We start from the raw sequence: 23,828 nt of genomic DNA, 5'->3' as shown, positions 1-23,828 counted from the left end.
GTGTGTATAGTGTGTGTGATGGGAGTGTGATGTGTGGTGTGTGTGTATAGTGTGTGTGATGGAAGTGTGATGTGTGGTGTGTGTATAGTGTGTGTGATGGGAGTGTGATGTGTGGTGTGTATAGTGTGTGTGATGGGAGTGTGATGTGTGGTGTGTGTGATGGGAGTGTGATGTGTGGCGTGTATAGTGTGTGTGATGGGAGTGTGATGTGTGGTGTGTATAGTGTGTGTGGTGGGAGTGTGATGTGTGGTGTGTGTATGTGGCATAAGGAGTGTGTGTGGTATGAGATGTGCATGTGGTGAGTAGGTGATGTATGGTGTGCTGTGCACTATGAGAGTGGTGTGTGTGTGTAGTGTGTGGTGTATGTATAAGGAGTGTGTGCTGTGTGTGTGTAGTGTGTGTCGTGTGTGTTTCTGGGGTGTGTGTGGTAGAGGGGTGGTGAATGTTGTGTGTGGTATGTGAATATGTGTAGAGCGTGGGAGGTATATGTGTGGTGTGGGGACACTGAGTGTGTGTGGTGTGTGTAGTGTGTAGTGTGTCGCGTGTGTGATGTGTGTGGTGTGTGTAGTGTGTGTGGTACGGTGAGTGTGTGATGTGTCTGGTGTGTGATGTGTCTGGTGTGTGGTGTGTGTGTGGTATGTGTAGTGTGTAGTATGTGGTGTGTGTGATGTGTGTGGTGTGCGTATGGTGTGTGTGTGTGGTGTATGGTGTTCTGGGGTGTCTGGGTAGTATATGTGTGTGGTATGGGGGGCAGTGTGTGTGTTGTGTATAGTGTATGGTATGTGAGGGGTGTGTGTATGGTGTGTGTAGCATGTGTGATGCATGTGGTGTGTGTGATGAGTGTGTGATATGTATGGTGTATGTGTGGTGTGTGTGGTGAGTGTGATGTGTGTGGTGCGTGTAGTGTGTATGGTGCATATGGTATGTGTTGTGTGTGGTGTGTGGCATGTGTAGTGTGTGTGGTGTATGTGATGTGGTGTGTATGTGGCAGCATGTGTAATGTGTGTGGTGAGTGTGTGATGTGTGTGGTGTGTGATGTGTGTGTGGTTTGTGATGTGTGTGTGGTGTGTAATGTGTTGGTGTGGTGTGTGTGGTGTGTTTAGTGTGTGTGGTGTGTAATGTGTGTGGTGTGTGATGTGTGTAGTGTGTGGTGGCGTGTGTAGTGTGTGTGGTGTGTGGTGTGTTTAGTGTGTGTGGTGTGTATAGTGTGTGTGGTGTGTGATGTGTGTGTGTGTGGTGTGTGTAGTGTGTGTGGTGTGTGATGTGTGTTTGTGGTGTGTGATGTGTGTGGTGTGTGGTGTGTGATGTGTGTGTGGTGTGTATAGTGTGTGTGGTGTGTGACGTGTGTGGCGTGTGGTGTGTGTAGTGTGTGGTGTGTGATGTGTGTGTGGTGTGTGTAGTGTGTGTGGTGTGTGATGTGTTGGTGTGGTGTGTGTGTGGTATGTTTAGTGTGTGTGGTGTGTGATGTGTTGGTGTGTGTGTGGTGTGTTTAGTGTGTGTGGTGTGTAATGTGTGTGGTGTGTGTGTGGCGTGTATAGTGTGTGTGGTGTGTGATGTGTGTAGTGTGTGGTGGCGTGTATAGTGTGTGTGGTGTGTGATGTGTGTGGTGTGTGGTGTGTGTGTGGTGTGTGATGTGTGTAGTGTGTGTGTGGTGTGTGTAGTGTGGTGTGTGATGTGTGTGGTGTGTGGTGTGTGTAGTGTGTGTAGTGTGTGATGTGTGATGTGTGTGGTGTGTGTAGTGTGTGTGGTGTGTGATGTGTTGGTGTGGTGTGTGTGGTGTGTTTAGTGTGTGTGGTGTGTAATGTGTGTGGTGTGTGTGGCATGTATAGTATGTGTGGTGTGTGATGTGTGTAGTGTGTGGTGGCGTGTGTAGTGTGTGTGGTGTGTGGTGAGTGTGTGATGTGTGGTATGTGGTGTGTGTGATGTGTGTGGTGTGTGTGGTGAGTGTGTGATGTGTGGTGTGTGCTGCATGTGTGGTATGGGGGGTGCTGAATGTGTGTGCTGTTGGGGTGGGACAAAGGCAGACTGTCTAGACTTTTCCTCTGCATCTGCTGCCACTTGAGCAAGCCGTTTAACTTCTTTGAGCTCCAGGCTTCTGGAAAGTGGGAGTGAAAACACCTGATCTCCGGAATCCAACAGAATGGACCAGAATGTCTCATGGAAGACCTTTCCCTCAATCTATCATCCTATGAATTTCTTCATCTTGAGAGCAAGAGCTTTGTGCTTGGGCATATGTATATGTCCTGCCATCCAAGATGCTTTGTTGTAACTGCTATTTTGTGAGGAGTTGGAGACCTGCATCCTCTGATTTTGCTACAGAGCCAGGCTTGCCTGGTCCCTACTGCCACCAGCTGGTTACACGCCATTCCTAGGAGACGCTCTAAATTGTAAATACGATCCTGTCACTGCTCTGTTCAGACATTTCAGGGGCTGTCCGTAATCCTCAGTAACAAGTCCAAGCTTCAGGTCACAGATCTGGCCCTGCCAATCATAACAACTTTGTCTCTTGCCACTTGGTGCTAGGGGCGAAACCAGGGGAGCAGCCTTCTCTCCTCCCCATCGTCACTTTCTTGCAAGATTGCATCTCAAGATTTTCCTTCTCCAGATGTGCTGCTCAGTACACATCCTCAAATGTGATGTCTTCTATCCTTCCAGCAACCCTCAATATTTCAATCTCTAATTCATGGAGTTAACTGGAGGCTTAAAGAAGTTAAGTGAACTGCTCAAGGTCACAAAATTAAGAAATGATAAAACAGGAACAAAAATCCTGTTTCAGGTCTAGAACTCCCTGGAGCCATTGATAATTTTCTTTTAAAATTTTGTGGCCTGGCACAGTGGCTCACGCCTGTAATCCCAGCACTTTGGGAGGCCGAGGTGGGCAGATCACTTGAGGTCAGGAGTTCGGGACCAGCCTGGCCAACAGAGTGAAACCCCGTCTCTACTAAAAATATAAAAATTAGCCAGGCATGGTGGTGCGCGCCTCTAGTCCCAGCTACTTGGGAGGCTGAGGCAAAAGAATCGCTTGAAGCTGGGAGGTGGAGGTTACAGCGAGCTGAGATCACACCACTGCACTCCAGCCTGGGCAACAAAGCAAGATTCCATCTCAAAAAAATAAAAAATAAAATAAAATAAAATTTTGTATTATAAAAGCAATGTATGCTCCTTATAATAATTTATAAATGATATAAAACTATTATTTCAATTCAGTTCAATACAGAACATCTTTAGCTGCTGATCACAGCTATAAACGAGATGAAGAGGGTCCCTGTCCTCTTGGTGTTTCCAGGTTCCCAAAGAAGACAGACATGAAACGATGGTGGTTACAGTTCAAGATGGAGGTACCATCTGAGCTTATGGCAAGGGGTTTTAATCTCATCCAAAGGGCCAAGGAAAGCCTCTTTAAAGAAGAGAGAACACATAAAAATCATTCATAATTCCATCACCTAGAAATAACACTTTGATTTGGTGCTATTTTCTTTCAGTCTTTTCTCTTGTACTTTCTTCAAATTCTTCCCCTGAACCCCAGGACACACTCTCTGGATCTCATTCTTCATAAAACGTGCCCCCTTCTATCCTAGAATTCCACGCCTCAGTATGTTTTCTGGAACATTGTTTACATGTGATATTAATATGCGGCATGAGGGGTCCCTAAAAAAGCAATAGGAATCACTGAGTTAGGGCTAAGTAAGCTTTCTAAGGGCAGCACTTTCAGAGTTCCTACAATGCTGTTGAGCACTGGGAACCTCTGACAGTGGGGTGTGGTATTCATGCTCTCCATTTTCTTAATAAATTGGATTTGTTATTTTTAAGAGGCATCTTGAAGGAATACACTTTAGGAAATGCTCTATGGTCCTGGGCATGCTTAGGAGGTCTAGAGCTCGTAACAGATTCCCACCACTTTAGAGGGTGAAGCTCAGACTCTGGGTTTAGTGTAGGCAGCACATTGCACAGTCAGGACCTTTTTAGTCGTCAGACTCCAGGTTTGAGCTCTAGGCCTTGTTGAGGGTGGGGAACATGGGGTTTCCTAGTCCACTGAGTCAGCGCTATCCTCCCCCAGTTCCCTGATGCAAACGGTGTGCATTAGAAGCTGCTGGGATGAACCAGTGCAGGTCTTGTGTCACTGGACCTTCTTTGATTCTGAGTTGGGGCTCCCAAGCCCCTTTTCCTTCGGAACGGGACTAGTAGTTTCCGAAATCCGGAGAAAACTAATGTTTCCGCTGCAGTGGCGACACCTTGTGGTCAGAAAGGGGAATGCACAGGACGGTCACACGCTTCCCACCTTCCTCTGCTCCAGCTGTGGTGAGATTCCCCTTAAGAGAACCTCCGGTCTCACCAAGACGCTAATGTCACGTTGACAAGATCTAACGTTTCTGCATCCCCCCCAACCCCTACCCAATCCCGTAGCTTGTCGGCAAGCCCCTGCTGCCACCTCTGTCTCACACAGGGCCCTCACGATCCTCCCGGGACTGGTCCCCACCCTTCGCAACCTCCTCCCCTTAAGCGCTCCAGGCCCCAGAACTACCCCCTCCCCCACTTCCTTGATATCCAAATTCCTGTTTCTTCAGCACATGAAACTCAGCTTCCTGGGACACAGCTTACAAAGTCTGTTCAGAGCTATCACACGTGGGATCTCCTCTCATCCTCTTCACAGCTTTTGGGGAATCCCAGTGTTTTTCAAAGGGCAGTACTAAGGGTCAAAGAGGCTGTGAGTGACTCACAGCTCCAAAGTGGAGAAGTCAGGACTCAAATCCTTGTTTCCTGATTCTTGATTCCCTGTTCTTTTCACTGCTAGCTTGTTTCCACTGAGGGTTTAGTCAAAAGAACCAATCTCTAATGTTGGAAATTGTCTTCAGATGTAGGAGGGCAGAGGTACCCTCCTCTGCAAATCATCCATAGTGGACTGAAATGTTTTAAAAGCCAGAAATAATTTGGGCTGACCCACAGAGGAAGAAGAATTAGCAGATTCTCTTTTTTTAAATTTATTTTTGTTTGTTTGTTTGTTTGTTTTGTTTTTTTAAGACAAGATCTTGCTCTAGTGCCCAGGCTGCAGTGGTACCATCACAGGTCACTGCAACCTCTGCCTTCCAGGCCCGAGGATCTTCCCACCTCAGCCTCCCAGGTAGCTGGGACTACAGGCATACACCACCATGCCAGGCTAATTTTTGTATTTTTGTATTTTTGGTAGAGACAGGGTTTCATGTTGCCCAGGCTGGTCTCGAACTCCTGTACTCAAGCGATCCACCCACCTCAGCTTCTCAAAGTGCTGGGATTACAGGCATGAGCCACTGCACCTGGCCAGAATTGGCAGATTCTCCAAGGCTCTGCGAAGCGGGATGGAAGCAAAGGCTTCGAGAACTCTGCCCTCACCCCACAATGTCTCCAGACGCAAGGGCGTGTTGTTACGGACATTAACTATATTCTTTTCTGTCACCCCCAGGTCCCCAGTCTGACTCAGCAAATCTTAACTAGAGACAGGATAAAGCTTTCACAAATTAAAGCTTTCACAAATTAAAGAAGCAATTCTCTTTTCACCTCCTTTCCTGTCCTCAGGATTCTCCCCTTTGGATAATGAAAGAGCTAAGTTTTGGCTTCTAACAATCAGAGGAGTCTCCCAGTGGAGGCAGGAGAGAACTGCAGCTGCGGTGTCCCTTTGTGAGGCTCCTCAGAAGGTACCTGTGGCTTACAGGGCAAAGACTAACCTCCCTAGCGTGACGCACAGGCTCTTCGTGATTTCTCGTCACTGTGTTTCTTAACGAGACTATCTCCCACCATTCCTACACTACACATGCACTCTGCCCCTCAGCTGCACCAGACAGTCATGATTCCTTCCTTTTCTCCCTGCCAAGCCTCCTCATCCTTGAGGACCCAACTCAGACAACAGCTAATAATACTTAGCATTAAATGAGTGCTTACTACCTACCAGACACTGGTCTCAGTGCTTTATATCTACTTTCATTTAAACTTCACGACCCTATGAAGTAAACACTAGCATTGTGCCCATTTCACGGACATAGAACCTAAGGCACAAAGAAGCTGAGTCACTTGCCACGGTCATACAGCTAACAAGTGTCCGAGCCAGGAGTCAAGCGCATGGCATGCTCTTAACCACTGTCGACTCCAATACCCACTCCTTGGAGAACCCTTCTTTGATCTTATGCATCTTCTGTGTTACATCACCACTGGGTATAAAGCTATTATAGCATTTGCCACCTGTAACCTTCAGCTTTGGGTGCTCCTATACACACTTTGCTGGAAAGAAGATCAGACACTACCAGTGTCCACAGCAGACCTACCATGACCATGACTGGAGTCACTAGGCTATTCACAGACCAGAGAGAGGAGGCCACGGAGCCCCGGGAGAGCTGCCAGGTGGTTTCAACAAAAATTCCAGACATACTTCATAAAACGTTGCCAACCGGAAATACATAAACACAACTGGAAGCTTGTTGAAAATCTATGTTACACTGACCTATTTTAAGTTAGGTCAAGTGGATTCTACTAACTTTTTTAAGAAGTCGATTTGCCCCCAAACGAGTGATAAAACTCATCCTGGATTGAGTGCACCCCCAGTGTGTGCATTCGTCCGGCTGGGCTTATCCAGGACACCAGATATTCTTCCCCCGGTCCTCACCGCCACCCCTGGGCACCTCATCTTCTCAGAAGAGCTGTGTGCCCCGCTGGCTTTGCTTTCCACCTCTGGCCTCCTTTTCCACCTACACTCAACTGAAAGACCTCCCAGAAGCTAAAACTGCTTGACACCTTTCAGGCCTTGTCTTTCTTTTTAAAAAATATTTTATTTTATTTTATTTCATTTTATTTTGAGACAGGGTCTTGCTCTGTCATCAAGGCTGGAGTGCAGTGGTGCGATTATGGCTCACTGCAGCCTGGACCTCCAGGGCTCAAGCAATCCTCCCACCTCAGCCTTCTGAGTAGCTGGGACTAAAGAGTGAGTCTTGCCACGCCCAGTTAATTTTTAAAAAATGTTTTGTAGAGACAGGAGTCTCACCATGTTGCCCAGGCTGGTCTTGAACTCCTAGCCTCATGTGATCCTCCTGCCTCAGCTTCCCAAAGTGCTGGGATTACAGGGATGAGCCACTGCACCCAGCACCCAGCAAGCCTTGTCCTTCCTGATCCTCAGGAGCAGGGGTGGGCACTAGGCGCCCTGGGACTCCACCAGGGTATTTCCACACCATTGGTTCCGGATGTGGAGAGGACGGTAGGATTTTTATATAGCTCTTTTTTTTTTTTTTTCCAGTTAGTTTCCTGACTGAAAGGTCAAATACCAAGCTGCCCAGTACAAAACTGGTCTCCTGGCAACTACAGCTGAATCCACCATCGCCTCCCCTAAGGACCCTTACAGCAATATGGGGCTGTAGTTGGGTGAAGCCATAAAAGGGTGGTGTGTTTGGGGCAGTGGGGGTCCGTGACCGCTGAGATGGACCCGCCTGGATAAGGAATGGGAAAGTTAAATTTCCCACCTTTGGGTGGAGCTGCTGAGTTAGACGTGGGGTCTCAAATGTATACTTCAGGACACAATCAAATGAAAATCCTACCCATGCTTTCACACAGAGTGCATATCAGGGCACGTTCATCCAAGAGAACTGAGGAATGCGGAACAAAGAAAACAAGTTAACATTTACCACGGCTTCCGCTACGTGCTTTACATGAATCATTTTTGTTTCTTGCCAGAACCTATGAGGTAGGTATTATTATAAGAAACCAGTGTTGGCTGGGCGCAGTGGCTCACACCTGTAATCTCAGCACTTTGGGAGGCTGAGGCGGGTGGATCACCTGAGGTCAGGAGTTCGAGGCCAGCCTGGCCAACATGATGAAATCCCGTCTCTACTAAAAAAATACAAAAAATTAGCCAGGCATAGTGGTGGGCACCTGTAATCCTAGCTACTTGGGAGGCTAAGGCAGGAGAATCACTTGAACCTGGGAGGAGGAGGTTGCAGTGAGCCAAGATCATGCCAACTGCACTCCAGCCTTGGCGACCGGGCGAGACTCCGTCTAAAAACAAGAAACCAGTGCTTAGAGAAGTGGGGATATGGGGATAGGGGTGGGGTAGGGAAGCAAGCGGCCTTCAGGGGGATCTGACTGGTCAACCTGAGTTGCAGCCCCTAGCCAATCAGCTGCACGTGCTGCACCTTGACATGGGTAGCCCACCTTCCCTACTGCCCTCTTACCTGGCTGGGCCAGGGGCTGCTCCTGATTCAGGATGTTGTACCTCTTCCAGCTGTACTGAGGGGTTGGTGAGCCCTCCTTTGATTGGCAGGTCAGCTGGATGTCGTTCCCAATTATGGTCTCTCCCTCGATGCCGCATTCTGGTTTGGAGGGTGGCACTATGTAGACGAGAGACCAAAGAGAAGGCATGAGGCAGGTGGGGCTTGGTGACAGCCACCATCCCCGCCCCCCACCCCTGCCCACGCACACATACTGCCTTGTTTGTTCACAGGCAGAAAATTCCGTAGTTGAGTAGTGAGATGGAACGCTGTAAAACCAGTTTACCCCAATATGCCCTCAGTGGTCTGTCACCATCACTGAGGAGTGGTACATATGCTGGGAAGCATCGTGGGCCTGCAGTAGCTTTCCAAGGCATGGTTTCATGTGTGCTCTAGTTTACAGTCCTGGGATTTTCAAGATAGCAGAACATGGCTGTTAGAAAGATGGGGATGTTCCAGCTGGGCGAGGTGACTCACGCCTGTAATACCAGAACTTTGGGAGGCCGAGGTAGGTGGATCACCGGAGGTCAGGAGTTCGAGACCAGCCTGGTGAACATGGTGAAAACCCATCTCTACTAAAAATACAAAAAATTAGCTGGCCATGGTGGCACGCACCTATAATCCCAGTTACTCAGGAGGCTGAAGCAGGAGAATTGCTTGAATCTGGGAGGTGGAGGTTGCAGTGAGCCAAGATCACGCCATAGCACTCCAGCTTGGATAACAAGAGCAAAATTCCATCTCAAAAAAAAAAAAAAAAAAAGAAAGAAAAGTAAAGAAAAGAAAAAAGATACAGAAAGAAAGAAAGATGGGGACATTGAAGCCCAGAGAGGACACTTGCTCATGGGTCCTGGCAAAGCTGGGACTAGAACCCAGCTCTTCTAACTCCAGATCCTGTGCACTCTCCACCAGCCTATATGAGCTCCTTCTGCAACTGATTCATCTGTGCCATTTTGGGAAAATCCTCAATTCCCCTCGACCTCAGTGTTCCATTCCATAAAATTAGTGGACAACAAACCTGTTCTGTACTGGGCCAGGTGGCAATATTTTAGGCCTTGCAGACTACATATTGTCCTTGTTGCTGCTACTTTTTCTCTTTAAATAGTATGTTAGAAATGTAAAAACAGTCTGTGGGCTGGATTTGGTCCTAGTTTGTCTACCCCTGGACTAAGTGATCTCTGAAGCCTTCCACTCTAACTTCTTAGTAATGTTCTCTCTGGGTTTGGCACCATCCTCCTCCTGTGCTTTGCTGATAATGTGCAGTTGCCATGAGCACGGGATGACGGGAGGACCCACAGGCAGCAGTAAAGTTGTGCGCAGGGTGAAGGACGAGGACTGAGGGAACTCGAGCAGGCAGAGGGCGCAGAGATAGGAGAGGGAAGCCCATAGACTGGAGGTTACCCAGAACGGCAGCCACCCTCATCTCACAACCCCAACCCGATTCCCTGGATTTCTGGGAAGCTTAACCCTGCGCCTTTCACTCAGCATTGTCAAGATACCATTTTGGAGCTGGGTTCATTCTACAAACCTCACTGAGTGCCTACCGTGTGTCTGACAGTGCTGGGCACTTGGCGGACACAGTGAGTGGGTCAAGGAATCTAGTGGGGTCAAAAGACAAGTAGCTGAACAATGACCAGGCAGGAGGCAAGGCTGCTGGGGTGGATAAGGCCTAAACACAGTCCCAATCCCAAGATCAGCTGTGGCCTAAAGGAAGCAAGACAGTAAACAAGACCAGTGGTGGAGGTGGGAGTGGTGGTCGGAGAAAGAGGTGATGGTACTCCAGGCAGAGCGAACAGCATGTGCAAAGGCTCAGAGGCAAGAAGCAGCATGAAGCACGCTTGAGACTTCAGGTCGTGTCCTTGGAGGTGAGAAGGGGAGGATACGCAGTGGAGAGGGTTGCTCCTGGAATCCCAAGGTGGCAAGCCTGTCCCCTCTGCGTCTTTCTTTTCACACCCCCTTGGATGGCTTGCTTGCCCGATGAACAGTGCTGCTCATTCTATAATCCAGGTGCATGGTCTCTGAGCATCAGGAGTGCATTCTGATCTCAGCCCCACCCGGCAGCTGCTGAGAGAAACCCACACACACCACTCCCCTCTAGCCCAGCCGCCACAGTATTTCCTCTTGGAAACAGCCAGGCTGTTGCTGGGTGTGCCCAACATCTTCTGCTGCCATAGTGAGGGCTGGCCAGGTGTGGGGCGAGCATGAGGGAAATTAGAGACCCTCCCTGATTGTCGCTTTCCCTTGAATGGTTCCTAAACATAATGGTCCAAAGTTCAAGGCCAGGCCTCACTTATCCTGGACCAGACCCTGGGACTGGAGCAGTGTAGGGAGGGGGAGGCTGCGGCCTAAGGACCACTCTTACCAGCAGCCAACAAGCAGGTCCCCGGGGAACAAGAGAAGGTGAACACCACTTCCCAGAGGACCCCTAGGATGGGCTTGCTGAGCCAAGCTTTCTCTCTTGAGCTTTTCAGAGGTACGGGAGTATCCCTCGCCACGCATCCAAACCATTCAGCCTTTTCCCAGGAATGCCTTGAACAGGAAGCAAAGGCTTATTCCACAACTGGAGAGCGGGCAAAACACCAGTCCCACCTGAGGAGTCCCAGGTGTCCCCAAAGTCATACCAAGTGTGCATGACTGACAGTAGAGCCTTTCTACAACCAGTTTTCGTTGGGATAAAAGACAAAAAGGGAAGAAAAGTAACTGAGGCCTACTGGCATCTACAGAGCACTCAAAGGCATCTGAATGCATCCAAAAACTGTTACGGCTTTGCTGAAACCACCATTTGCTGAGGGAAAACTGCTGAAAGCAAATCCTTAATTCTCTCCAGAGGCAGAGGTACAGACAATGGCAAAGAAGTGACCAGCCACTCCCAAAGAGATCAGCCTTAAGGTGGAATGTGTCAGTTCTCAGCCCCTAAACTCTCTGGCCTCACCCGGGAACCCCTGCTCTCACCCTGTCCAGATCCCTCACTAAGGTCTCTCTCCTCAGCCTTCCACCATGGAAAACAGGTAGGACCTCCGATCAAACAGATCTTTAACAGATCAAATCGTCGTTCCACACATGTGGGGACCGTGAGACTCCGGGGCCTCGGTGCAGTCTCAGTCTTACCTCCCCAGCAGACTGCAGATGTTACCTGAATATTTACTAGAGGAGCAGTGATAGGGAGAGACGGGAAAGGGAACCAGTCGGGTGCCGAGGCCTCTCCGAGGCCTGCGACTCCCGCTACAGACATCAGGGGGCGCCAGAGGCCGGGGAGACCGCTGATCTCGCTCCGCGGCACCGGGTCCCGGGCCCCAGAGCCCCAGTTTTCCCAGCTGAGACCGAGACTGAGACCACGCGTGCTGCCTCGAGGCGCGGGCTGAGGGGCTGCCCGGCTGGGAGCTTCCTGCTCACCTCGGTTTACTGAGGTCATCCAGCCCGAGTGGGCCGGATGCCTTAAAATAGCCTAGCTGCAAAGCCATTAGGAAAGAAAACGTGTGTGTGTGCGTTTATATATGTTTTTATATATGTATGTTTATATGTATATAATTTAAACTTGTTTATTAGAGTGCATTAAAAAATGGGCTGTCTCTTCTCTGGGTTTCTTGTTTGCTTGCTTGCTCGCTTGTTTGATTTGAGGCCGGTCTCTGTCAGCCAGGTGGGAGAGCAGCGGCTGGATCACGGCTCATCCTCCACGTCAATTTTTTTTATTTTTTTTGTAGAGAGGAGGTCTGGCTATGTTGCTCAGGCGGGTCTCTGCCTTGGCCTCCTAAAGTGCTGGGATTACAGGCGTGAGCCACCGCACCCAACCCTTCTTCTGTTTTAAAAAAGTAAAACATTGGTTTCACGGAGTTCCATAATCTCAGGTTAAATTTGTATCCTTCTGGCTCTGGTTGGGAGGCAGGGGATCAGCATTTACATAATGCTATGTGGAGGATTTCGGGGAAGTGTGCATTAATACTTCCATTGCCCAAAGGAAATGAGAGCTCTTTAAGAGACCCCTAACATACATATGTACATGTGTGTATTGGGGGTGTCTATTGTAGTATTGTTCATACAAACAAAAAAAATGTTAACGGCCTGAATATTCATCAGTATGGAACACTTGAATAAATCATGGTACCTCCATGTGATGGAATGTATGCTGTTAATCAGTAGATCTGCATGTGCCCGTCTGGATAAATGTGCATGAAACATGGCTAGAAAGAAAAAACGCAGTGATCTTTATAATACGATTCCATTTTTTTAAAGGAAAGAAAGGAAAAGAAAAAAGTACGCAAGAATGTGTGTGTGTTGAAAGGACATGAGGAAAATACGGAATACCTACCTGTGCTGCCATTGGCTACCTCTCTAGGGGGTGGGGTGGAAGGAGACCTTAGTTATTCTTTATACAATGCTAGTTTGCACGGTTGTATAGTTTGACTCACTATAATGCTTTCAAAATGTCAGGCAACCACCTTATGGCAATTAAAATATCTTAATTATTAATTAAACTAAATTTTAAAATAAATTTAATTTAAATTAAACATATTAATTAAAAATAAAATGCAATCAAGTATGTAAAGGAAGAAGGAAAAAAGATCTTTGTTTTGGTTTAAAGCATTGTGACCTCTCAGCAGTGGTGCCATTTCTTATATTGGATATAGACTAAGTGCTCATTAAATAACAGTTATTTTCCAATAACAATTTGACTTTGAGTCAGTTGCTTCCTTTCTCTGGGCCTCATCTACAAAATGAGGATGTTAAAGTAGATGATCTTTCAGATCCTTCCCAAACTATAAATTCCAATAATAAGTCATTCCTATGAAAAGAATGTTATCTTGGGACACATTTCAAAGGGAGTAGAACCTGATTGATGGAGTATGTGTTGAGGGATGGGGGTGAGCAGATGGTGGCATGAAGAATTTCTGCTGGGTAGCCAAAGTTATGACAGGGAAAGATACAAGAGAATCATGATGTGCACCCAATTAAGGCACAAAGAGTCTTTGCAATAGGATTTAAGATTTTCCTTTATCTTTGTAATAAGTATGGCATGAAAAAGAGGAGTTGGTGTGGGGGAAAGGCCACCAACAGAGCAAGGGACCACTCCAAATCAGCCTTCTCTGTCCTCAAGAACTGTTGGCCACTGGCGGAGAACTCAGAATAGTGTTTAGTGGCAAAGGAAGGAACGGTCCCTCTGCCGGAGACAACCTGGACGAGGGGAGGAGTCTGAGCTCCTTGTTGCTGCCTCTGGCTTTGTCTCATCACCAGGGCTCTTCTCCCTGTGCTGCCACCAGCCCACCCTCTTCCTGCAACTGCTGAAAGACTGGAGACACTCACGGAGGACCAAGAGGCGGACGCGTGACTTGGTGGTGCCTTCCAGGTCTGACATCAGGGAGACGGAGCACTCGTAGGTGCCGTTATCAGCCATGGTCAGCTGATCAATGGTGATGGAAGCATCGGACTCCTCAGCATTGCTGGATATGTTCACACGATTCTTATAAAGCTCACCATAGATGTAGTCTTTGTTTGAAAACTTCCAGATGACCACCCTTTCCTGGGAGAGAGAAGAAATGGCACTAGGTCTTCACCCAAAGGCCCTTCCCTGGTGCTTCCAGCCTGCCCTGACCACCCCCATCCCCCAGTTTCCAGAACCCAGAAGCACAGACATGTCAACCCCTCAGAACACAGAGCTCACATACATGCTACTAATTTGTGAATTTCTTTTGTTATATATATATTTTTAATTTATTTTTAAAATGAAAATATTGAAAGAAGTTAGGCAGTTCATACCGCAGTACACATGTGGGTAAATGGGTCCATCTGGGATCCCAGCGCTTTCACTTCTTGTAATCTCCAGCATCTTTCTTATCCATTCCATTTTCTCCATAGCCTATCTTCATTCATTCAGTCTACCAGTATTTACTGAGCACTTCCACGTACCAGGCGTCTTGCTGGGCAGCCAGCCTTGGCTGCCAAACCCACTTTATTTACTTGACTCTTGCCTTTGGAATGTACTAATTGATTGATTAACTCATCATTTATCAAATTGTATGTGGTAATGGCTAAAATCACAGACTTTCAAGCCAGACTGCTTCAGTTCAAATCCCCATTCTACCATGTACTAATTGGATGACCTTGAGCCAAATGCTTGACCTGTGATTCTGTTAACTCTCCTACAAAATGGAGATGATGACAATAACACCTGCCTCACAGGACTGTAGTGAGAATTAAAGTAGTAGTATACACAAAGCAGACAGGGCATTGCGTGACATGTTAAGTTTCTAGAAGTGCTAGCCATTACTATAACTGAGCATCTGCTAGGTGTCTGACATTCAAAGATGATAATTCGCGAATTCGGCACTCAAAGAGTAATGGAGGTGATAGGCAACCAAACGTTACAACATCTTATGATTATCTCTAGGACCCCAGAAGAAAGTATCACTTCCAGACTGGGAAGTCAGGGGAGGCTTCCTCAGAGAGGTGACAGTTGCCTTGAATCCTACAAACAACTAAGAATTTAGCCAGGCAAAGGGCTGGGGTATTGGGAGAGTAAGTGTTGGAGTAGGGTTGGGCATTTCAGGCAAAGGAAGAACCACAGAGAAAGAACTAGATGTGGGAAGCAACATATCAACCCCAGTCGTTCACTATGAATGGAAGTAGGTGTGTGAGTGAGGGACTGGTGAGAGGGTGAGCTTGGGCAGGTAGCAATAAAGATTATAGCTGCTATTTATTGAGTGTATGCTATGTGCTAGGTACTAGTCTATGCACTTGGTGTATATTATCTCATGGAATCTTCACAACACCCGCGAAGTAGGTATATGATTATATTCATTTTACAAATGAGGAAGCCAAGGCACCAAGAAGTTAAATGCCTCCCCCAAGTTCACATGTTTAAGTAAATGACAGGGCTGAGGTTTAAACCGGGCATTCTGGCTCCAGAGCCTGAAGTCCAGAGATTCTACAATGCCAGGTGTCAGACACCATGTATATCAGACTAAACAGTTTGCATTTACCTTGAAGCACTAGAGAGACACGTATTTAGGAAGTCAGCTCTCACCACGGGATGGAAAGTGACTTGGAAGGAGAAAAGGGACCATTTAAGAAATCAGTTTAACAATTCAGGTAAAAAATGATGGGTCCTCAGCTAAGGTTGCGGCAATGCAGATGGAAAGAATAAAATGAATTTGAGGAGTATGAAAGGGGGGGCACCAGTGAGACCATGAAACCAGGAGAGGATCTGATGGACAAGGTTAGGGAACGGCAGACCTCCAGGGTGAGAGTTTTTTGGCTTGGATATTTGGTGATGTCATTTCCAAGAGAGGAAACACAAAGGAAGGGAATGTTTTATGAATAAACGATGTGTTCTTTTTACATGTGGGGTGTCTGGAGTGTCGGTGGGAGATCCATCTAGGTGGAGGAGTCAGTAAGAGCCAGATGGGTCAGTTTAGTGCAAATGGGGATGAAGATTTGGGAGCCAATGACATGTTGATGTTCACTGAAACATGGGCTAGATGAAGCCACCCGGGATAAATAAGTAGAGAAATGGCAAGTCTCCAAGTTACTTCATTCAAAGGGTCAAGGAGAGGTCAGAGAGCTAAGAGGAAAAGCCAAGACAAGACTGCCAGAAAGTCAAGACGAGAAGACTCCAAGGTTGGAAAGTGGCTGCCGGTGTGAAATGGTAATGAGAGATGAAATAAGATGACCGAATGAAGTGTACTGAATTGAGCAAAAAAAGAGGTTGCTGTTGATTTCTGTAGAGCGTTAGGTATAGAAGCGAGACCATGATGGACAGAGAGAATGTGGAGACCCGACGTCAAGTCTGACGTCCTTGCATGCAGTGCGCTTTGTGCAAATTAGAATAAGGGGCTCTACAACCTGTGCTGGGATACGTGGCTTAGCTAACGAAGCACATACCCTTGTGCAGGGTGCAGTCTGCCCAACCACAGGCAACAGACCTGGTTGAGGCAGATAGCTCTTTCAGGAAGCTTAGCTGAGAAGCGAGGGAGAAACAAGATGGGAGATGCAAAGGTGTCTCAGGCTGTGGATCAGTCCATGGATACTGGTCTTTCCCAGCTCTCCTCTTTTCTGACCCTGACTGGCTCTGACCAGGACCCTCTGCCCACTAACGCTCCTCCCATCATAGATATCCTAAGGCTCCCTCCCTGGATCTCCGCCAGGCTAGAAGACCTGCTAGGACCTGTCACAATAATCTCCTTGAGGGGCTGTATTTAAACCCTTTCTCTGTACTCCTGCAGGGTCTCAAGGCAATTGCCTGAAATCCTTTTGGAAGTAAGTGACCCAGCAGTCAATAAAATAACTTTAGTATCTACCTTAACACCCAGAAAACTGTCAGGCAGAGCCCTCATGTCTGGCTTGCTAAACACGTGTGATGGCAAGAGAAGGTGCCCTTTTGCTCCTACAAGCTAAAGGCAGCAGCTCTCCTCTCTGGGATTTTACCCTGGGACTCTGGGTGCAGTCGGGACAGGTGGCTGTGGCCCATCACGGTCCCTTGATGCATCTCACCTAGACTTGCTCTCTTTCCCCATCCGTCCTGCTGCTCGAGGCCTTGAGTGTCCCAGGCCACCCCTTCTTTCCTGTTAGGGAAAGAGCTAAGTCTTTCCACTCTAAGGTTGGGGACCTAATGCTTATCTCTGCCAGGCACGTTTGCATTTTAAAAGGAGACATCACTTTTAAACTTATGAATAGATGCTCTACTTCTTTTAATTAAAGAAATGTTAATTTGACGATGAATGAGATGCTTTTTCACTTCTCAGACTGGCAAATAGCAAACAGTTTGAGAATGCTCTGTGTTGGAGAAATAGGTGTCCTCACTGTTGGTGGTGAAAATAAAGATTGGGAGACATGTAATGAGAACAATTTGTTGTTATTTATCAAAATGTTTAATTCACATACCCTTTGACCCAGAGTTTTAATAATTTATTATATATATGTATATATAAAGAGAGGTACATATAAGGGTATTTATATTTATGCAGCATTATTTGTAGCAGCAAAATATAAGAAACCAAATGTCCATTCATGGTACATATAGTACCTTCATAAATTGAAGTGCCTTATGCAATGTTGAAAAATTAGATAGATAAATATACTCATATACACAAAGAGCCCAAGATGTATTCAGAGTCAAATGCAAAATAGTATGTGTGTAGTACATGTAAATATACATATTCATATATGCAAATGCATCTATTAAAACATATATCCATGCTTGTATATGCCCTGCCTGGGGGTGGAGGAGAGTGGAGGATAGAGGATGAGGGTGTGGGAACAGGGTGGGTGAGACAGGAGAAGCAGGGATGGGACTGAGCCTTATCAATGCACACTTTTTATGAGGTTTTGATTTTCAAATCATGAGATTATATTATCTATTTAAAAATAGAAATAGAAAATAAAACAAAACTCCTCCACACTTCCCAAAAGAATCCAAACAGGAAAATAAAGCGCATAAAATAAAATTTGGCCTTAGAGCAAGGGCTATGCTAATCAAAAGGAGTGACTGACTCACATGATCCAATTTAGGTCATTTGAGATTGGCCACCAGAAAGGTATTTTAGGGGCAGGTGACATTTTCAAAATAAAGGTGACATATTCTGGCCCTCCATGAGTCCAACATTCACTGCTCCCTCCTCGCCCACCCCAGCCTGCGTGCCAGTGTTTATTCTATCATTTATGGAAAGACTGCATAGTGCTTGCCTTCTAAGAGGTCCTGGTCAGGTGATAATTATTCCCACGATGCCTGAACTTGTAAAGCATCCTTACCGTATGAGTGAAGAGAAGTTTATCCCATTGAATAAGTCCCTCTCGACTGGAGGTGGAAGTGTGGTAGGTGCAGGGCAGGGTGACACTCTTTCCATGCAAAGCCCGAAGAACATTCTGCGAAGTTTCCACAGAGATGGCATTGACGGTCACCCTGACTGGAAAGAAAGTAGGCAGTGGAAGAGAAAAGCAAAGGACACGGACAGACATACCCACTCACTGCCCACTGGACCACTGAGGGAATGCCCAGGGCTGTCCTTGCGCCTCCAGCCACAGCTACAGCCACCTTGGCCACCTTGGCCCTGGCAACCAGCTTCTCCTCCAAGACTGCGATGAGGACAAACACATGTGCCTTGGTCCACCTAACTCCACCCCACAGCATCATGAATTGCCTGGCCCTGAACCTCAGCCTTACCTCTTACCAGCTGTGTCAACTTGTCTGAGCCTCAGTTTTCTCATCAATAAAACAGGAGCTCTAACACTTATTTCCTTGAGTTATTGGGGAAATTAATGGAGATACTATGTGTAAGTATTTTTATTAGTCCCTGGCACATAGAAAACTCTCAATAAACATTACCTGCCATCATTTAGGTTGTGATGATGATGTATTCTCTTATTTAACAAGTATTTATGGAACATTTTTATGTGGTAAAGAATTTTATGAATAAGATTATATCAAGGTAAAGAGATGGACCTTATTCTCATAGGAGTTTATTTCATGTAAGTTTATTGGAGCAAAGTAAGGAAAAAGAATGTGGCCACACTAGCATCTTTTGTCACACATACTCTTGCCATATGATGTTGCCTCTCTTCCCTCAGGAGGTGGGGTCTGTGTTCCTTTTCTTCGAGCGCGGGTGTGCCTGTGACTCTAGTGTAAGGGATGCTATGTGGCTCTGAGGCCAACTCATAAGAGGCCATTCACTTCACCTGGTCCCTTGCGATGCTCACCCTGGAAAACCATCAACATTCTGAAGGAAGGTAAGCAGCCACATGGAAAGACAAGTGTCGGTGTTTGGGACACCAACCGAGGTCCTTTGGGACAGCCAACTTCAACTCCCAGACATGGGAGTGAGCAAACCCAGCCACCCAGCTGTTGGAACTGATGCCAAGGGGTGCAGAGCTGAGCTGCCCTGCAGATCCCTGCCCAAATTGAAGACTCAAGAGTAAAATAAAAATTGTTATTGTTTTAAGCTCTGAGTTTCAGGGTGGTTTGTTATACAGAATAGATGCTTGGCACAGAGAGCCATCTGGATCCCAGTGGTGAGAACTTTCCAGGCAGAGGCTAACCAAGGGTCAGGCAGGGAGAGAGGAGTCAGCTTAGTCCACGCACAAGGAACAGCAAGGGAGCTGGTGTAGTGGTAGGGAAGTGAGTGAGGAGGAGAGATGAAGTGGAAAAATTGCGGGGGGTGGCGGATCTCAGATTGCATAGAGCAATGTAGGCCTTATTTAGGACTTTGTATTTTGCTCTGAATGAAGTGAAAATGCCCTGGAGAGATTTAGGCAGAGGAAATACATTTGACGTACACATTTTTTTTTTTTGAGACAGAGTCTCGCCCTGTTGACCAGGCTGGAGTGCAGTGATACGATCTTGAATTGCCTCCTCCTGCCAGGTTCAAGTGATTCTCCTGCCTCAGCCTCCTGAGTAGCTGGGATTACAGGCATGCACCACCATACTCGGCTAATTTTGTATTTTTCATAGAGATGAGTTTTTGCCATGTTGGCTAGGCTGGTCTTGAACTTCTGACCTCAGGTGATCCGCCCACCTCAGCCTCCCAAAGTGCTGGGATTGCAGGCATGAGCCACCATGCCTGGCCTGACATACATTTTTAAAAGATCATTCTGGCTGATGTGGTGTGAACAGATCGGAGAGGAGTGAGGAACAAGAATGGAAGCAGGGAAATCATGCAAGAGTTGACTTCAATAGTCCAGATGAGGGCTAACGTCTTAGACACAGGTGAAGGTGGTGGAGGTGGTGAGACGTGATCCAAATTAGAATATATTTAGAAGGTAGGGCCAATGGGATTTGACTGCAGGCTAGATTTGGCGTGTTAGAGGAAAACAGGAGTCAGGAATAGATAGAAGGATTTGGTCTGAGCAACTGGAAGAATGGAATTGTCATTTACTGAAATGACAACACTTAGGGAAGGAAGAAGTTTCAGGGGGCAGATCAGGAGTTTGTTTGAGGACTTGCAAAGTTTGAGATGCTCCTTAGGCACCCTGGTGGAGGTGGCAGTGAGGCAATTATGTAAACCTGGAGTGTCATAGAGGCACATAATGGAGATACAACTTTGGGAGTCACCGGCTCTCCATCATTTAAGGTCAGAGGAGGTTGAGGATCATCAAGGAAGTGCATGAAGATAGGAAACACATGTGGGACTGAACCCTGGGACACTCCTGTGCTTCATGATGGAGGAAATTAGGAAGAATCAATAAGGGAGAAATAGGAAAATCTGGCTAGGGAGATAGGAAGAGAACCAAGAGCAGAAGTTTCTTGAAAGCAAAGGAGGTCAGCTACTCAAATGCTGCTGACATGTTCAACCAGGAGCTGAGGGCAGAGAGATGGTCATTGGCTGTGGCCACACAGTGGTGACCTTGGCATGAGCGGATGCAGTGGAGTGGTGGGGATGGAGCCTGAAAGGAGTGAGTTCAAGAGCTGATGGGACAAGAGGAAACAGACAGTGTTTGCTGGAAAGCGGAGAGAGCACGGAGACTGTAGCAGCTAAAGGAGGCTATAGGGTCAAGAGGAGTTTACGCCCTTTTTTCCAAAATATGTGTATGATGATTTTAAAAATACATTTACACTGTTTGTTGATGATCAGAATGAGCCAAGAGACAATGGGGACAGAAATGATGTCCTTGTAGGGCAAATGGGGCTGGGGGTATGGTGCTATGGGAGGACAGACCTTAGAAGGGATCCCAGGCTGTCCACCCACTGTAACAGGATGTGGCTAAAGATGCAAGTGGGCTGGTAGATTTGGTGGCAGAAGAGTGAGCAAGTTCTTTCTGAGTGTTCCCGTGATGATGGTGCAGCATAAAGAAGGAAAATGTCGTGCTGAAGACCCCCCCAGCTGGAAGACTCCACTATCCAGTCAAATTCCAACTGGATGAACACACTTCTCTTTCAAAATGCAAATCGCTCGGGGGGAACAGTGAAGCATTTGGGTTGTTCATACTTCAGTACGCAGTATTTCATAAGGTGAAAGTCAGCCACCTTCCCGGAATGTGCACTGTGCAGTGAGGGCCATGTGAGCTCCTGGGGTGAGTTTATATGTCAGGGAGTATTGGATATTGGGAGTGAGAGAGACAGGAAGATGTCAAAAAACAGGTTTCCCTCTGGCATTTGCATATTTTCCTCATGGTGACGCCAGTGCCAGAAGCCCCTGAAAATTTGTTCAAATGCTGGCTTCCTAAGTCACTGATGTTGTTCCAGAAGGTCATTCCAAAGTGGCCAGGACTTATCAAATGACCCTCCATGTGACTGGTGGTCTTTCCACCACCTTCATCTATCAGAAAACAGTCGCTGGCTGGGCACGGTGGCTGGTGCCTGTAATCCCAGCACTTTGCGAGGCCGAGGTGGATGGATAATCTGAGGTCAGGAGTTCAAGACCAGGCTGGCCAACATGGTAAAACCCTGCCTCTACTAAAAATACAAAAAATTAGCCGACTGTGGTGGTGCACACCTGTAGTCCCAGCTACTCGGGAGGCTGAGACAGGAGAATCACTTGAACCTGGGAGGTGGAGGCTGCAGTGAGCTGAGATTGTACCGGTGCACTCCAACCTGGGTGACAGAGCAAGACTCCATTTCCAAAAAAGAAAAAAGAAAGAAAGAAAAGAAAAGAAAACACATTCATCATCATTGCTAACAAGTCACCCTTCATCAAAAGGTTATTTGCTTGAATGGAGCCCTCCATTGCCACTTGCCCAGCTCCCAGCTATGGCAGACAGTCTAGATATCATTCCTCATATGCCTGGTGTAGTCATGATAACTGCCACCTCACCTCTTCTGTCCTTGTCTGGACCAAGGCATTTTCCCTGGAGCCTTGTCCTCAGGGTGACCACTCTCAAGCCTCTCCATGACCTTTACACTGATTCTGTTTTTGTCTATCACCCCAGCCACAGACTACACATTAAGGGACTTCTGCCACTGGCAGAACCTAAATGACCCATGCACCGTTGGTCCCCCAAACTCAAGCACATTCTATCTGATAGTAACAATTCTCACTCTCGAATCAAAGAGAACCAACCCACTAAGTCATTCCTTTAGACAATGGAGTGTCTAATTACCTGCTCACTCAAGATTAAAGGGATGTTAAGTCAACCATCAATGGATGAAAAATGAGTCACTCTATTGAGTGTTCTCAATTACTGTTAATCTCATGTTATATCAATTACATCTCAATGGTACAGGCACCATACAGGTATTTTACAGATAGTCTCTCATTTATTTTCATACTCTCCTTAATGATAGACATTTGTATTTTCCCTATTTTACTGGTGACATAATTGAGGTTCCAGCAGGTTAAACCCTTTGCTCTATCTAGATGTGACAGCTAGCAAATGGCAGAGCTGCTGGCAAGTCCTCAAACAGAGGCAGCCCTAGTGAGGGTATAGGGCTGCTGCTCAACAGTCAGGGAAAAGTGCTCATTGTTGCCTGCAGGGACCGGGGGATGGTGTTTTCCTTGGCTGTCAACAGAATCTATTTCCTATTTTGTTCCTTGACCACATCACACCCCTCAATCTTGTCACAGAAACTCTTCTGCTTTCTTCAGTCAACCAACAAGTATTTAATATGTGCCTAGCACATAAAACCAGCCCCCTGCTCTACTCAGGGAGATAAGATAGATGCCCACAAAGTCATCTTCTTACTCTGGCAAAGTTAATGGACACAGACTACCTTCACACATACACTTAGATCCTCTTAACCAAATGCTAAGTACAGTATTTGCTCATAGAAGAGAATTCAATGTGACCTTTATATAGGAAAAGAACTAGGGCTGGCAACCGCATAGAAACAACACCCGCTATTCTCTAGCACCTCACAGTTCTCAGGAGCCTCACATCCTTGTGAGAGGCGAGACTCCGCCAAATGGAATGGTCGAATTGGCTGTATTCAGATTCTCTGAACATCCCCTTCCCAGGAGGGCAATACACTCCCATCAACCACTCCTACCACTTATTCTTTCTGTCTCCCAGCTCTCCCTTTCTTCTGGTTCAGAAACATCCCTTCGATACTTTAATCCCGGAGCGTGTACCGCTGTGTATCATGCAACTTCTCCATGGCCATTTCAGGAGGCAGCGTGGCATAGAATTTGAATGCACAGGTTCTAGAACGAGAATGCCTCCATTGGAACCCTGGTTCCTTTCTTTACTACACGTATAACCATGAGCAGTTTCCTTAAGCTGTCTGTGCCACAGAGTTTTCCTTTGAGAAATGGGTTGTGTGAGAATTAAGTGACATGAAATGGGTACTTTGTTTAGAATAGTTCCTAACTCATAATCAATAAATGATGGTTACTATTACATATATTTTTCATATTGAGCCACTTCTGCTTCCTTATCTCATACTCTGTTGTGGAGGTGCATCCTTGGTAGAAGTTAATCACAAGAGGCAGCACTCACCGTCACCATGGGTGAGCTGTCAAAAAGGAATAGTAATTGCTAATGATTAAAACTAAAGAATAGATCAATTTTAGAGATCATTATAACAGAGAGTTAAAATCCATTTTATGTTATTAGGCCCGTGAAGGAAGAAAGAGAAATGAATGAATAAGAAAGAGCTCATAAAGAAAAAAACCAGCCGGGTGTGGTGGCTCACTCCTGTAATCCCAGCACTTTGGGAGGCCAAGGCGGGCGAATTGCCTGAGCTCAGGA

At 46.7% G+C, this 23,828-nt stretch overlaps 1 protein-coding gene across 1 annotated transcript in view; it reads right to left on the bottom strand.

Moving 5' to 3' along the window:
* The window catches only part of GPA33 (glycoprotein A33), a 39,467-nt gene that overhangs the window by 5,140 nt on the left and 10,499 nt on the right, over positions 1-23,828 (bottom strand). Inside the window, exons 2-4 of the mRNA XM_007989666.3 lie at positions 17,961-18,115; positions 13,518-13,734; positions 8,187-8,342 (exon numbers count right to left, since the gene is read on the bottom strand). Coding sequence (XP_007987857.3) covers positions 8,187-8,342; positions 13,518-13,734; positions 17,961-18,115 — 528 coding nt within the window. The remainder of the gene's footprint in view (positions 1-8,186; positions 8,343-13,517; positions 13,735-17,960; positions 18,116-23,828) is intronic.

Source organism: Chlorocebus sabaeus, chromosome 25 (assembly GCF_047675955.1).
Source record: "Chlorocebus sabaeus isolate Y175 chromosome 25, mChlSab1.0.hap1, whole genome shotgun sequence".
NCBI classification, from domain to species: Eukaryota; Metazoa; Chordata; class Mammalia; order Primates; family Cercopithecidae; genus Chlorocebus; species Chlorocebus sabaeus.
The sequence above is the reverse complement of the archived record's forward strand: the minus strand, read 5'-3'. Positions and strand labels throughout refer to the sequence as shown.